The sequence below is a fragment of the Glycine soja genome, chromosome 2 (assembly GCF_004193775.1).
Source record: "Glycine soja cultivar W05 chromosome 2, ASM419377v2, whole genome shotgun sequence".
Classification (NCBI taxonomy): domain Eukaryota; kingdom Viridiplantae; phylum Streptophyta; class Magnoliopsida; order Fabales; family Fabaceae; genus Glycine; species Glycine soja.
In genome coordinates, this window is record NC_041003.1 from 20,131,217 (window position 1) to 20,148,157 (window position 16,941).

Sequence of the window (16,941 nt, forward strand, 5' to 3'; positions counted from 1 at the left end):
TAGGTAGTATCCACTCCACAGACTGCTGAAGTGTGCGTGCGGGTTGCTTCGGATGTACTAGCAAAGTAGCAGTGAGTCGAACTGTGCCACGGAATCGGCACCTCTCATTGCCTTCGAGGGTCTCCCAAACACCCTCTAGGCACTCCATCACGACGCGATCTTGGATCAACTGCGCTGCCATCGCGATCTACAAGAGATAAAAGAAAGGGGGTAGACTATTTCATAAGAAACCTAACTACACAGGTGACAATACAATGCGTCCCATAATGGCTACGCACAGTCAAAATGTCTTTTTCAAGAGATTTCCTCTCTGATAATCGATTACCAACGTATGTAATCGATTACCAGTGCCCAAAAACGAATTACAACAACCATTGCACATTGGAACTTAAAATTTACACTATGTAATCGATTACACATTAATGGTAATCGATTACCAGCAACATATAACACTGTGTAATCGATTACACACAAATGGTAATCGATTACCAGTAGCTACTGAACGTTCTGTTTCAATTTTTAAACCCTGTAATCGATTACACAATGTCTTGTAATCGATTACTAGAGGGAATTTTTCAGATAAAAACACAAGATAGATAGCTGGCCAGCCGCCACACAAGCCTCCCTGCTTTGTGGACTTTTGTTCCTTTATTGGTTGACTGCCAGAAGCTCGCCTGCTGAGGTACGTCACATGTTCTCACTGCCTGACTATGCCCAGGTTGGGTCGGGATTGGGCAAGCTTGGTTTTGGGCAATAGCACCCCACCTGACGTCCCCAAGGTCTCCTGACCCCCGTGACATATCCTCAGGTACCCGTCCATATGTGATACTAGGTGGCGATCGGGCGATGGCGCAAAACAAATATCCGATTTCCACAAGCCCAGGCGTAAGCACACCATCCCCAGTTGCCCACCTTTAAATTGAGCTCACGTACACGTAGGTAGCCCTTCTCCTCATTCCTCTCAGCACCGGGTTCCCATCAACCCCTCCAAGCCTTCACAATGTCAAATCAATTCAATTCCATTTGACATGAAACTACCTTGGAAAAAAAACGGAGTGGAGGCAGAAATCTTTACACAAGATTCATTCGAATTCCACAGAGTTTTTCCTACCAACATACCTCAGTAAAGTCCTCATCCCTGATTCGTTAACCATTGGATTGCCTTGAAAATATAACTGGGGGTTCCTAATACAGAAATCTAAGTTTTGACCGTTGGGATCTGCTAAAGAATGTCTAGAACACGATATATACTACCTTTCCCATGACAGCAGAAACTAGCACTGCACAACCAGTTTTTTTTTTCTGCATAATTGGCAGATTTGCTGCATAATTGGGCAGCTTTTCTGCATAATTTTGCAGATTTTCAAAATCCAGCTTACATGCATCCATTTCCACTCAAATTGGATCCTACAAGTCCTAATCAATTTATAAATCATGTTCAAGCCAAAAACAAACTTCAAACCAAGGTAAAGCAAATTATAGGTATCCAAAACCCACCAAATTTAGTGAATTTTCAAGGTTTGAAAGGTGAAAATGAAAATTGGGTGATTTTGGGGTAAACTCTCATCTTCATCAAGTCTATAACATTGAATTAGACTTGATCAAACTAATTTTAAGGTAAAATCTCCATCTATTCAAAATTTGACCTCTCAACATTCAATTTACACTATAAATGGCTCTTTTCTTTCTCATTTGCAACTAATTTTCCGCATTTGCTCTGGCCAAGCTTTCCAACAAGTCCTAATTGACATTCTAAACTAGAATCAACTCACTTTAAACTCAAATTTCCACTAACACCAAATTTGGCTTTCTAAACCTCAAAATCTCACACTTTTCCACCTACAACACTACTATTCTCACATTTAACTCTAAGCTAACTCTCCCCATCCTCTCTACCAGTTTTCTATCTACATTTTAAGCACACATATAACTCAAAACATCATTATTGAATCCTAAATCAACATGGGCAGTTTTGCTTACATTAAACATGTCAAGTTTAGCATAATTACAACAATTTCCTTCACAAACAGCTACCCTAAAGCAATAACCTAGTAGAACTATCCATTATAGCTCCCAAGAACCCAACACCCACAGATTTCAAGTGAGGAGAAGTCCACCCTTACCTGAAATTGAAGGTCCCACGAGGTAGAGGTAGGCTCCTAGACTCCAGAAACAGCTTCATCTTGCAATTTGGTGTGGAAATGTAGGGGGATTCAAAGCTTGAAGAGAGACAACAATGGTGGTGAAGAAAATGAAAAAGAAACATGGAGGAAGAAAGAGAGAGTTGTGCTGGAAGTTTCTGGAGAAAGAGAGAGAAGATTTGGCTTTTAAAATGGTTTTTCTTTTCTTTTTCATTTTCTTTTTAAAAGCAAATCCACATGTCATTTTTTAATTGGAGCAAAAAGGGCCCACCTTTACCTTTGACTTGACCACATACTCAGCCATAAAAGAAGAAAAAAATTGGACCTTTTTGGATGCTGAAATCCTACCTCGGTTTGCGTGTTGCCTCTCCGGTTCCAGTTCTTCGCGTTTCTCTACACCCGTCGAGGCCCATTTTCAAAGGTAGGCAATATATATATATATATATATATATATATATATATATATATATATATATATATATATATATATATCAAAACGCTCAGAATGAGACCCTGAGCGTGGTTCAGAGGTTGGTTTTGTTTAATTATAAGTTGCATGCAAAATGATAATTTTTAGACCCGTGTATTTCTCTATGAGTTGATTTTAGCTTTAATTTCACTTTGGTTATTGGTCAATTCATTCAAGGAAACTTCCAAAGAAAAATGTCTAATTGATTTTTTTGATTATTTTATTCAAAGATATTTTGATTAATTTATTATTTTTTTTCAAGATATTTTGATTATTTTATTATTATTTATTCAAGATTTTTGATTATTTTATTATTATTTTGCCTTTTTTGGTTTTACCGAGGTTACAGCATGAATGATCGGTTAGATTTTGCTTTAATAGTGATTAAACGACATTACAACACAAATGATCGGTTGAAATTCATTTTATCATTTATTAGGTGAGAAAACGGCATAAATAAACAGTTAAAAGCTCGTTAAAGCGTAAGAAAAGAAAACTGAAAGTAAGCGAAATTAAAGTGAAAGCACACAAAACAAGTAGGGACCACTAAGGGTGCATAGAATGAATTGAAAGATTCGATTTCGGGAACTTACCGGTTGAAGACTCAAGAACGACGAAAAACGAACGAAGAACGATGAAGAGTTTCCACAGAATCGCTTACGGAAACGTTACGGAAGCACCTAGGCTTGGATTTTCTTCACGAAAACACATTTTTTCACCTAAAACAGTCGAAATGCATAGCCAAGGGGTTCAGAATCTTTTGAAACAGCCCCCCTCCCCTATTTATAGGAAAAAAGGGAGGTGCTTGCCGCCTAGAGGCTTCTTGAGGAAGATTTCTAAGTGCACCCCAATTACTAAGTTCATACGGAAGCCTTACGGAAGTGTTTCGGATTTGATTTTCATCTTTTTTTCTCTTCCCTTTCACCAATAAGAGATATATGCTTACCCAAGGTTTTCAGAAATTTTACGAAAGCATTACGGAAGCCCCGGAAACCATTTTTCAATGTGGAGGAGCTTGCCGCCCAATTGCGTCCTCCTTAAGCAACCTAACTTTCATAATGCTCTGGAAGGGCCTAGATTTAAATTGCTATTTACACCCCTATCTTGATAAGTTCACCCGCCCCCGTTTTTGTGTTTTTGGCCGTTTTCTTTTCGAAATCTCACAAAACTTTACGGATTCCACCGTGATGAGTGTTAAGCCTTCCGAAGCGATCAACAATGGTCCATGGATGAAATTAGAGTGTAACAATTTATTGACACACACCCCACTTTGCTAAATACACTCCCGTTTTCGTGTTTTTGACCGGTTTCATCTCGGAACTTTACGGATTCCACAACAATGGGTAGGCAATATATATATCAAAACACTCAGAATGAGACCCTAAGCGTGGCTTAGAGGTTGGTTTTGTTTAATTATAAGTTGCACGCAAAACAATAAATTTTAGACTAATTAATTGCGAATTAATCTATAACCGTCCAGTTATGGGTTACTCTTCGTTAATTAGTCTAACACGCGTATTTCTCCCCCAATGTACATACTTCTACGAAGAATATATATATATATATATATATATATATATATATATATATATATATATATATATAATTATTTAAATGTAATACTTACAAAATTCCGGGTAGAAATTCCAAGATGTCACAATACTCCCACCCTTTAAGGAATTTCGTCCCCGAAATTAACTACTCTAGGAACAAACTTGGGTACAACTCTCTCACCCTATCCTCTAACTCCCAGGTTGAATCACCCTCGTCGGGTCCCCACTACACTTCCACCAACGCAATCTCTTTACCTCTCAGCGACTTCATTCTTCGATCAGTAATCTTCTGAGGTTGTGCTTTATAGGTGAGGTTATCCTTCACTTGTACTTCGTCCAGTGCGAGTACATGTGATGGATCCGGGTTGTATCATCTCAGTTGAGAGACATGAAACATAGGGTGCAGATTCGATAAGCTCGGAGGTAGAGCGATTTGATAGGCTACAGGCCCAACCTTCTTTAAAATTTGATACGGACCCAGATACTTGGGCGTCAGCTTCCTAGATTTGAGGGCTCTCTCAACTCCAGTTACAGGAGAAACCTTCAAAAACACATGTTCTCCTTCTTAAAAATCTAATGGCTTTCTCCTTCTGTCATAATAGCTCTTCTGCCTATCCTGGGATGCTTTTATTTTCTCTCGAATCAATTTCACTTGTTCGGTAATTTGTTGTAGCATTTCAAGCCCAAGAAGTACTACTTCCCCATCATCGTACCAACAAAGAGGAGTTTTGCACTTCCACCCATATAGAGCTTCAAAAGGAGCCATACCAATGCTGGCTTGGTAGCTGTTGTTGTAAGTAAATTCAATCAATGGCAAACATTCCATCCAAATGCCTTGTTGCTCTATAATACACGCCTAGAGTAGATCTTCTAGAGTCTAAATGGTTCGCTCAGTCTGACCATCTATTTGGGGATGATAAGCTGAACTGAGCTTCAGCTTTGTCCCCAATGCTTCATGCAGACTTGTCCAAAATCGCGAGGTAAACCTCGGGTCCCTATCTGATACGATACTGGAAGGAATTCCATGTAACCTTACTACTTCTTTGATGTACAACTCTACTAACTTCTCCATTTTATATTTCATATTTACCGGAATAAAATGAGCAGATTTGGTGAGTCGATCTACTATGACCCACACAGCATCGTGTCCACGACTCGTCTTGGGTAAACTAGATACAAAATCCATAGATATGCTCTCCTATTTCCATTCCGGAATTTCTAGCGGCTTTAATTCTCCTGATGGTCGCTGGTGCTCAGCTTTGGCCTTTTGACATGTCAAACATTTTACTACATATTCAGCTACATCTTTCTTTATGCCATGCCACCAAAAACTTCTCTTCAAATCTTATTACATCTTAGTCATCCCTGGATGGAAACTAAGACGGCTTTTATATGCTTCTTGCAAGATCTTAACTTTCAAATCATCTAATAGTGGTACACATATCCTCCCCTTGAATCTAATTAACCGAGTTGTATCCTTTTTAAACTCCACATCCTTATCTCCCATTGCATCTAACACTTTGTCTTGCAGAAACTGGTCATCCTTTTGAGCCTCGCGTATGTGATTTATGAATTCATTGTTGATTTGCAACGCTCCCACAAATAAGCTCTTGGGTCGCATCTCGATTGCTAGATTTAGATCTCGGAATTCCTCTATTAATCTCTGTTCCAGAATCATCATGGTCGCAACATATAAGTACTTCTGGCTCAACGCGTCGGCTACTACATTAGCCTTTCCTGGATGGTAGGAAAGACCAAAGTCATAATCCTTGAGGAACTCCATCCATCTTCGTTGCCTCATATTGAGTTCCTTCTGATCGAACAAGTATTTGAGGCTCTTGTGATCGCTGAAAACTTCAAAACGAGTGCCATATAAATAGTGCCTCCAAATCTTTAAGGCAAAGACCACAGCTGCTAGTTCCAAGTCATGGGTCAGATAGTTAACTTCATGAGGACGCAATTGGCGTGAAGCATAAGCCACTACCCTTCCCTCCTGCATCAATACGCACCCTAAGCCTTGCCCGCTCGCATCGCAATACACTTCAAATGGTCTCTTAGGGTCGGGCAAAATCAACACTGGAGCTGTTGTCAATCGCCTCTTCAACTCTTGGAAGCTTTGCTCACATTTCTCATTCCAGACAAACTTCTCATACTTACGAGTTAGTTTAGTTAGGGGTAGTGCTAATTTAGAAAATCCCTCAATGAATTTCCTATAATAGCCGGCCAACCCCAAGAAACTTCGAACTTCTGTTGGAGTTGTCGGTTGTTGCCACTCCATAACCGATTCCACTTTAACCGGGTCCACCGCAACCCCATCTTTTGAAATCACGTGCCCCAGGAACTGCACTTTCTCTAACCAAAATTCACATTTCGACAGTTTGGCGAACAATTTCCTATCCCTCAGGATATGCAACACAATTCTCAAGTGCTTTTCATGCTCCTTCTTATTCTTCGAATACACTAGGATATCATCAATGAACACAACCACGAACTGATCTAAGTAATCATGGAATATACGGTTCATATAGTCCATGAAGATAGCCGGAGCATTAGTCACTCCAAATGGCATGACTAAATACTTATAATGTCCATGCCGAGTCCGAAATGCAGTCTTTGGAATATCTTCCTTCTTAAGTCGGATTTGATGATACCCCGATCGCAAATCGATCTTCGAAAATACCGTCGCTCCCCTCAATTGATCAATCAAATCATCTATCCTCGGTAGGGGATATTTGTTCTTGATAGTGGCTTTGTTCAGCTGCCGGTAGTCTACGCATATCCTCATGCTTCCATCCTTCTTTTTAACAGATATGACCGGCGCTCCCCACGGTGATACACTTGGGCGAACAAATTGTTTACTTAATAGATCCCACACTTGTGCCTTCACCTCTGCTAGTTCTACTGGAGACACCCTATAGGGCGCGATCGACACTGGATTCGCCCTAGGCACCAAGTCAATAATGAATTTCACTTCTCTCTCAGGTGGTAATTCATAAATGTCATCAAGAAAGACCTCTGGGAATTCTGACACCACCGGTATACTGCTAACTTCAGAGACCTCATCCACATTCGTGGAGAACAACACCATGTAGGTTCGAATGTCCCCCACTCCATCGTTGGCAGCATTCTCCTTCAATGGTTCATTTGGAATTACATTTCCACCAAATACTAGCATCTTCTCTTTGCAGTTTAGAAAGATATGGTTAGTAGATAACCAGTCCATTCCCAATATCACATCTAGATAAGCTAAAGGTAGGCAAATCAAATCGGCCATAAAAAATCGACCCTCAACAGTTATAGGACACTTCAAACGCATCCGAGAGGTGGTTACAGGCTCGTTAGTCGGAGTAGACACCACGATATCATATGGTAACTCCGTCCTACATAACCCCAACCTCTCCACACATGCATGAGATATGAACGAATGCGTGGCACCCGAATCATAGAGTACATCTAGCAGTTTATCAGCAATTAAACACTTACCCTATATCAAATCATCGGAGGCAGCAGCTTCTGATCCACTCATAGCAAATACTCGGGACGGTACCTTTTGTCTTCCACCACTAGTGTTATTGTTGTTGCTAACATTACTGCTCCTCGTGGGATTAGTAGATCCACGGTTGACTATGTTAGAATTGGCAGTTATCGTCGGTCTCCCAGCCATTCTACACTCCCGAGCATAATGGCCTACCTTGCCACAAATATAGCAATGATCTTCCTGTGTTTGTTGGAGTTGTGGGCAATTTCTCCTAAGATGTGGTCCTCCGCACTGAAAGCACTGTACCCTAGTCCCCTTTGATTGGCTCATGTTGGACGTAGCCATAGGTCGTTTCCCCTTGTTGCTGGAATATGGATTCATCCTCTTATTACTGTTTTCTCTAAAAGGGTGGCTTCTTTGTGGTCCTCCAAAGCCTCTGGCTTGCCTCTCTTTCATCTTTTCCTCAAATATTCGTCACTTCATCACCAGTTGATTGAAATCTGTAATCTGCATGTAGCTAACTGCCTGTTGAATCTCCAGTCGAAGCCCATTCTCAAACTGAGCACATAAGTCCTCTTCGTTCCGAGCATCTTGGTATTGAGGCTAGTACTTTAGAAGTTCATTAAATTTGGTCGTGTATTCTCCAACGGACATGTTTCCTTGCTTCAAATCCAGGAATTCCCTCGCCTTTCGCTTTATGAGATCTCGTGGGAAATAGTTCTCTAGGAATTTTTCCTTGAAGGCATTCCAAGGAATAACGCCTCTAGATGTTGCTAATGTAGGTTTCACGAACTTCCACCAGTTCTCAGCTTCTCCCTGGAGCATGAACGACGCATAAGGGACCTTATGCTCCTTGAGGCAACCCATCACCTCGAAAATCTTCTCAGTCTTAGCTAACCATAACCTAGCACCCTCTGGATCATAGTCCCCACTGAACTTCGGCGGGTAGTTCTTATGGAAAGCCATGAGTCCCCGATACTCTGCTGGCTCCACATCATGTTCTTGCACTAGAGTTTCCAGCACAGCTGTGATGCGGTCGAGGACATCACGGTTATGATCCCTACCACGTCCTGCCATACCTAACCTGTAGGGAAGCTATTAGTATCCAAGAAATTTTACTGAGAGAGTGTACCATATAGGCTATGACAGTTATATCAATCTCTCTCTCTCTCTCTCTCTCTCTCTCTCTCTATATATATATATATATATATATATATATACACACACACACACACACACAACAATTCTACTAAATCAATTGCACTTTCCTTCTTAAGACAAGAGGATAGAATTACACACAATTTGTGACTTAACGTCACTCCCCGAAACCTACTTCCAAGTTTCAAAGATACACAACATTCACACAGTAAGACCACGGACAAGTTCACTAAAATCCAACTTTTGCTCTGATACCACCAATTGTGGCGTCCCTAAATAATGACTGGTTTAATAGTAATAAATTAAATAGCACAAACCATGGGAATTTTTTTTTCTCTTTTTTTTCGCACTGTTATTTATTTCACGGTAATTAATTTCAGAAGGAAAATTATCACTATAGAGTCCTAAGTGGCTAGTTCACAACTCTATTCGCATTCATTTCTTTCTAATCACTTATAACCTCCAAACTATTTTTCTTTTTCAGAACGAAATACCAGCCATCATTTTGGGTCGTCACGTGAGAAATAATAAGGTGCGGTCAGTAAACTCTTTTCAAATAAAGTTCGTTAACATTTCTTTTTCAAATAACAAGATAAAACATAATTGTTTTCATCATCAAAAATTGTCCAAAACATGGGAGTTTGCAAAATAGCACAGTGACATCCAAAGCAAAGGTAACAACTGTGGTGGCTTCAGCCACAATATATATACAATCATCAAAATTTCTATACAAGAGGTCTACCCACCCAAAAATCAAAAGAGTAAACCCAGTAGTCTGAACTAGAGACACCCACCCACAAAAGTATGTACGCTTAATCTAAGGAGTCGTCTACTATGATGAAGAGTCATCACTATTCGTTGTCCCTCCAGGGCCACTCTCCTCTGTAGAGTCTACCTCAGATGCTGGCATAATATCCTCTAGAGAATCAACATCAGGGAGCGGGTCCTCATCATCCTCTGGTAAGTCAGGGGCATCCATAGCAGGTTCAGGAGATAACTCCTCTAGGTCCTCTTCAAGATCCTCTTCAGAGGATGACACCTCTATCAATTGAACAGACTCAACTAGTCGAGATGGAGTAGGTGTAGGTAGTATCCACTCCACAGGCTGTTGAAGTGTGCATGCGGGTTGCTTCGGATGTACTAGCGAAGTAGCAGTGAGTCGAACTGTGCCACGGAATCGGCACCTCTCATTGCCTTCGAGGGTCTCCCAAACACCCTCTAGGCACTCCATCACGATGCGATCATGGATCAACTATGCTGCCATCGTGATCTACAAGAGATAAAAGAAAGGGGGTAGACTCTTTCACAAGAAATCTAACTACATAGGTAACAATACAATGCGTCCCATAACGGCTACGCACAGTCAAAATGTCTTTTTCAAGAGATTTCCTCTCTGGTTATCGATTACCAGTGCCCAAAAACAAATTACAACAGCCATTGCACATTGGAACTTAAAATTTACACTGTGTAATCGATTACACATAAATGGTAATCGATTACCAACAACATATAACACTGTGTAATCGATTACACACAAATGGTAATCGATTACCAGCAGCTACTGAACGTTCTGTTTCAATTTTTAAACCCTGTAATCAATTACACAATGTCTTGTAATCAATTACCAGAGGGACTTTTTCAGATAAAAACACAAGATAGATAGTTGGCCAGCCGCCACACAACCCTCCCTGCTTCGTGGACTTTTGTTCCTTTATTGGTTGACTGTGAGGATCTCGCCTGCTGAGGTACGTCACAGGTTCTCACTGGCTGACTTTGCTCGGGTTGGGTCGGGATCGGCCAAGCTTGGTTTTGGGCAATAGCACCCCACCTGACGTGCCCAAGGTCTCCTGACCCCAGGCGACATATCCTCAGGTACCACTCTGTGGTCAACTAATAAAAGTTGGAAGACTGACTCTTCCACGCTTTCTCACACAGGGCTTATTGGGTTATGGGGCACCCGTCCGATGTGGTACTGGGTAGCGATCGGGTGATGGCGCAAAACAAATATCCCATTTCCACAAGCCTAGGCATAAGCACACCATCCCGAGTTGCCCACCTTTAAATTGAGCTCACGTACACGTAGGTAGCCCTTCTCCTCGTTCCTCTGAGCACCGGGTCCCCATCAACCCCTCCAAGCCTTCACAATGTCAAATCAATTCAATTCCATTTGACATGAAACTACCTTGAAAAAAAATAGAGTGGAGGCAGAAATCTTTACACAAGATTCATTCGAATTCCACAGAGTTTTTCCTACCAACATACCTCAGTAAAATCCTCATCCCCAATTCGTTAACCATTGGATCGCCTTGAAAATTTAACTGGGGGTTCCTAATACAGAAATCTAGGTTGTGACCGTTAGGATCTTCTAAAGAATATCAAGAACACGAGATATACTACCTTTCCCGTGACAACAAAAACTAGCACTACACAACAAGTTTTTTTTTTTCTGCATAATTGGCAGATTTGCTGCATAATTGGACAGCTTTTCTGCATAATTTTGCAGATTTTCAAAATCCAGCTTACATGCATCCAATTCCACTCAAATTGGATCCTACAAGTCCTAAACCATGTATAAATCATGTTCAAGCCAAAAACAAACTTCAAACCAAGGTAAAGCAAATTATAGGTATCCAAAACCCACCAAATTTAGTGAATTTTCAAGGTTTGAAAGGTGAAAATGAAAATTGGGTGATTTTGGGGGTAAACTCTCATCTTCATCAAGTCTATAACATTGAATTAGACTTGCTCAAACTAATTTTAAGGTAAAATCTCCACCTATTCAAAATTTGACCTCTCAACACTCAATTTACACTATAAATGGCTCTTTTCTTTCACATTTGGCACAAAATTTGTCATTTGCTCTGACCAAGCTTTCCTACAAGTCCTAATTGACATTCTAAACTAGAATCAACTCACTTTAAACTCAAATTTCCACTAACACCAAATTTGGCTTTCTAAACCTCAAAATCTCACACTTTTCCACCTACAACACTACCACTCACTTTAAGTTCACCCCCCTTTTCGTACTTTATGGAAAAGTTACGGAAGCCTTATGGAAGTTTTTCGGATTTGATTTTCATCTTTTTTTCTCTTCCCTTTCACCAATGTTAAGAGAAATATGCTTACCCAAGGTTTTCAGAAATTTTACGGAAGCATTCCGGAAGCCCCAGAAACCATTTTTCAACAATGTGGAGGAGCTTGCCGCCCAATTGCTTCCTCCTTAAGCAACCCAACTTCGATAATGTTCCCGAAGGGCCTAGATTTAAATTTCTATTTACACCCCTATCTTGATAAGTTCACCCCCCCCCCCATTTTTGTGTTTTTGGCCGTTTTCTTTTCGAAATCTCACGAAACTTTACGGATTCCACCGCGATGAGTGTTAAGCCTTCTAAAGCGATCATTTGAATACTAAACTTCAGATTTCAAAGCTCATTTGGAGCACAAAATTTCGTGCTCTTCTCTCCCTCTCCCTTCATTCATCTCCTTCTTCCTCCAAGCTTTTATCCATGGCCTCCTATGGTGGTGAGCTTCTTCTAGACTCATCTTCTCCTTGAAGTGGCGTCTCCTCTCTCTCTTCCTTCTCCATTCCACTGCCATTCATCTTCCAAGAAGCAAAGGAATCCATTGATGAAGAAGATCCTAGGCCTACAAGCTCCAATGGAGCTTACACCAGTGTCCACCTTGTAACAATACAACTCCAACTCCCACTCTAGGGGCATCACATTCTAGCTCAAAAGTTTTAGAAAAGCCAGGAAGAGCTAGAACAGGTGCCTTAGTAAGTTTTTCTTTGAGCAAAGCAAAGGCTTGCTCTTGTTTTTCAGCACAGGTAAATGCCACATTCTTCTTCACTAGGTCATTGAGAGGTGAGGCAATTGTAGAGAAATTAGGAATGAACCTTCTATAAAAGCTTGCAAACCCATGGAAGCTCCTAATATCTCCCACACTTTTTGGGGTGGGCCATTCTTGGATGGCCTTGATTTTCTCAAGGTCCACTTGGACCCCATTTCTACCAACTATAAACCCTAACAAAACTATATTATCTATACAAAAGGTACACTTCTCTATATTTGCATAGAGGGTGTTTTTCCTAAGGACTGAAAGAACTTGCCTGAGATGTCCTAAGTGATCATCTACGCTCCTACTGTACACTAAAATATCATTAAAATAAACAACTACAAATATACCTATGAAATCCCTTAAGACATGATGCATAAGCCTCATAAAGGTGTTTGGTGCATTAGTGAGCCCAAAAGGTATCACTAGCCATTCATACAAACCAAAATTGGTCTTGAAAGGAGTTTTCCACTCATAACCCTCTTTCATCCTGATTTGGTGATAACCACTTTTAAGATCAATTTTTAAAAAGATGTTTGCACCATGCAACTCGTCAAGTCTAGGAATGGGGTGCCTATACTTTACAGTAATGTTGTTGATGGCCCTGCAATCTGTACACATTCTCCACGTGCCATCCTTTTCGGGCACCAACAACACTGACACAGCACAAGGGCTTAGGCTCTCTTGGACCCAGCCCTTTTGCAACAATTCTTTAACCTAAGACTCTATCTCCTTAGTCTCCTGAGGGTTAGTCCTATAAGCTGGCCTATTAGGAAGGCTTGCTCATGGGACTAAATCTATTTGGTGTTCTATTCCCCTTAAAGGAGGTAGCCCAGGGGGTATCTCTTTGGGAAATATATCACCAAATTCATGTAAAAGTTCTTGGACCTTTGGGGGTAAGGTCTCAAATGTAGGAATTGTGGCAATGTTAAGGGATGTTTCCCTTGATAGGAGAAGGTAGAAAGATTGTTTAAGGAATGCTCTATTAATACCACCTTTTGTTGCAAAATGACTTTCCTTCTTAACAACCTTCTTGGAGGAATCCTTTTCCCCTTTTTCCTTCCCCTGGACCTTTGAAGACAAGGCCTTACTTGTAGAAGCAAGCTTCATGATGATGAATCAAGTTGATTCAAGTAGTTTTGATGATGACAAAGATGATGACAAAAAGCCAAAGAGAATGATTTCAAGATTCAGTAACAAGTTCAAGATCAAGATAAATTTCAAGTTTCATGAAAAGAAATCAAGAAGATTCAAGAATCAAGAGAAGTTTGATTTCAAGATTCAAGAGAAGATTAATTCAAGATTCAAGAGAAGAAATCAAGAAGACTTCACAAGGGAAGTATTGAAAAGATTTTTCAAAAAACAAACATAGCACAGTTTTGTTTTTCAAAACAGTTTTTCTCAATATTTTCTAAGTTACCAGAGTTTTTGCTCTCTAGTAATCGATTACCAGTGGCAAAGTTTGATTTAAAAAGCTTTTAACTGAATTTGCAACATTCCAATTGTTTTTTAAATGGTGTAATCGATTACAATATATTGGTAATCGATTACCAGTGTATCTGAATATTGAAATTCAAATTCAATTGTGAAGAGTCACATCTTTTCATAAAATGCTTTGTGTAATCGATTACATGGTTTTGGTAATCGATTACTAGTGACAAGTTTTGAATAAAAATCAAGAGATGTAACTCTTCCAATGGTTTTCAGGTTTTTCTCAAGGTTATAACTCTTCCAATGGTTTTTCTTGACCAGACATGAAGAGTCTGTAAAAGCAAGACCTTGACTTGCATTTCAATAACTTTTTCATATATTCTTTTACAACCTTTGAATCTCTTTGAACATCATCTTAAACTTCTTCTTCTTCTTCTTCTTCCTTTGCCAAAAGCTTTCTGAGTTTTCTGGTTTCCAATCTTTTTTCTTTCACAGAAAACAAAAGTGTGCTATTCATCTTTTCATTCTCTTCTCCCTTTGCCAAAAAGAATTCGCCAAGGACTAATCGCCTGAATTCCTTTTGTGTCTCTCTTCTCCCTTTTCCAAAAGAACGAAGGACTAACCGCCTAAATTCTTTTGTGTCTCCCTTCTCCCTTTTCAAAGAATTCAAAATGACACAGTCTGAGAATTCTTTTGCTTCTTCCCTTTCCCTTAAACAAAAGATTTCAAAGGACTGACTGCCTGAGATATCTTTTGTTTCCCCTTCACAAAGTTTCGAAGGACTAACTGCCTGAGAACTTTGTCTTAACACATTGGAGGGTACATCCTTTGTGGTACAAATAGAGGGTACATTTACTTGGGTTGTTGTAACTGAGAACAAGAGAGGGTACATCTCTTGTGGATCAGTTCAAGTGGAGGGTACATCCACTTGGTTGTTCAAAGAGAACAAGGGAGGGTACATCCCTTGTGGATCTTTGCTTGTAGAGGTTTTTACAACGTTGAAAGAAATCTCAAGAATAAGGTCGCTTGGGGACTGGATGTAGGCATGGGTTGTTGTCGAACCAGTATAAAACTCTTGTGTTTGTCTTCTTCTTTCCTACACTCTTTAATTTCCATTGTGCACTTTATTTATCGCTTTTACTTTTAGTTAAGTTTCTATTTCTGTTCTTTACTTTCTTAACATTATAGTAAAAGCCTAATTAAATCTAGTAACATTAAGAAGGATATATTTTTAATTAGTGAAGGCACATTGATAATTAATTCAACCCCCCGTTCTTAATTATTTCGAGGCCACTTGATCCAACAAGTGGTATCAGAGCAGGTATCTTGTAGAAAGTTTAACCACTTCAAGATTCATGGCCTCTTCAAATTCTTTGTTTCCTGAAAGAAATTTCATCCATAGGCCACCTATCTACAATGGTGAGGGTTACCACTATTGGAAAACCCGTATGCAGATTTTCCATGAAGTCACAGATTTAAACATTTGGGAAGCAATAGAAATAGGACCTTACATACCCACCTTAGTAAATGTAAGTACTAGCACCACAACACAAAAACCTAGAGACAAGTGGACAAAAGAAGATAGAAGAAGAATCCAGTATGATCTTAAAGCCAAAAACATTATTACTTCAGCCCTAGGAATAGATGAGTATTTTAGAGTGTCAAATTGCACAAATGCCAAGGAGATGTGGGATACTCTCCAACTTACACACGAAGGCACTACTGATGTAAAAAGATCTAGAGTCAATACCCTTACACATGAATATGAATTATTTAGGATGAACCCTAATGAGAACATCCAAAGTATGCAAAAAAGATTCACACATATAGTCAACCATCTTGCCTCTTTAGGAAAAATCTTCCCTAATGAAGATTTAATTAATAAAGTTTTAAGATGCTTAAGTAGGGAATGGCAGCCCAAGGTAACTGCTATTTCTGAAAGTAAAGATCTTTACTCTATGTCTCTTGCTACTTTATTTGGAAAATTGCAAGAACATGAAATGGAACTCCAACGACTTAATCAAAATGAAGAAACTGACAAAAAGAAAAGAAGCATAACACTTAAAGCCTCCTTATCAATACAAGAAGAAAATGAAGAAGAAGAAGAATCAGAAGATGAAGAAGACTTCTCACTCTTTGTGAAGAAGTTTGAAAAATTTGTCAAGAAGAGAAGAATCGAGAGGTGTCAAAACTTCAACAATGGAAGAAGATCTCAAGAAGACTCTCAAATTCTTAGATGCTACAAATGCAACAAACTTGGTCACATCAATGCAAATTGTCCCTCAAATGAGGAATGGCCTGAGAAGAATGATAAGAAAAGGTATGAAGAAAGAAGGACCAAGAAGGCATACATTGCATGGGATGACAATGACTCATCCGATGGTTCAGATAAGGAAATCAACCTTTTAACCAAGGACTATGAGAGTGATGAGAAAATCTCTCAAGAAGATTAAGCAAAAAGTAAAAGTACGACTTCCATCTTTGAAGATCTAGACACTTCAATCATGAAAAAGGTAACATCAAAACCATTCTCTTTTAAAATTTATTTTGGTTGAAATTTTCCTTTCAATTAATTTGATTATGATGACTAACAAAATTTTATTTGTTTGTCTTGATTGATTGAAATTTTGAGTATGTGTTTATATGTTTTTGATTGAGTGTATTTTCTTTCTCAAAGCATGAAGTTTCTATTTAAATATTTGATAATGTCTATGATCATTATTCTTCAATACTTGTGTTGATTATTTTGATATATACAATGATTTTTTTAATTATGCATGATTTTGAATGTGATATGTGAATTACTTGCTTAAGGTTCTTTCATAAAGTGTTTTCAAAATTTAATGTTAAATATATTTATTTTTAAAAGGTATTTTG

The 16,941-nt window shown here is 39.3% G+C and overlaps 1 protein-coding gene across 1 annotated transcript; it reads right to left on the bottom strand.

Moving 5' to 3' along the window:
* Positions 1-8,244: 8,244 nt before the first annotated feature.
* Positions 8,245-8,718, bottom strand: LOC114373562. The gene has a single exon (XM_028331046.1). The coding sequence runs from the start codon at positions 8,716-8,718 to the stop codon at positions 8,245-8,247; it is 474 nt and encodes a 157-aa protein (XP_028186847.1).
* Between the last annotated feature and the right edge of the window lie 8,223 nt (positions 8,719-16,941).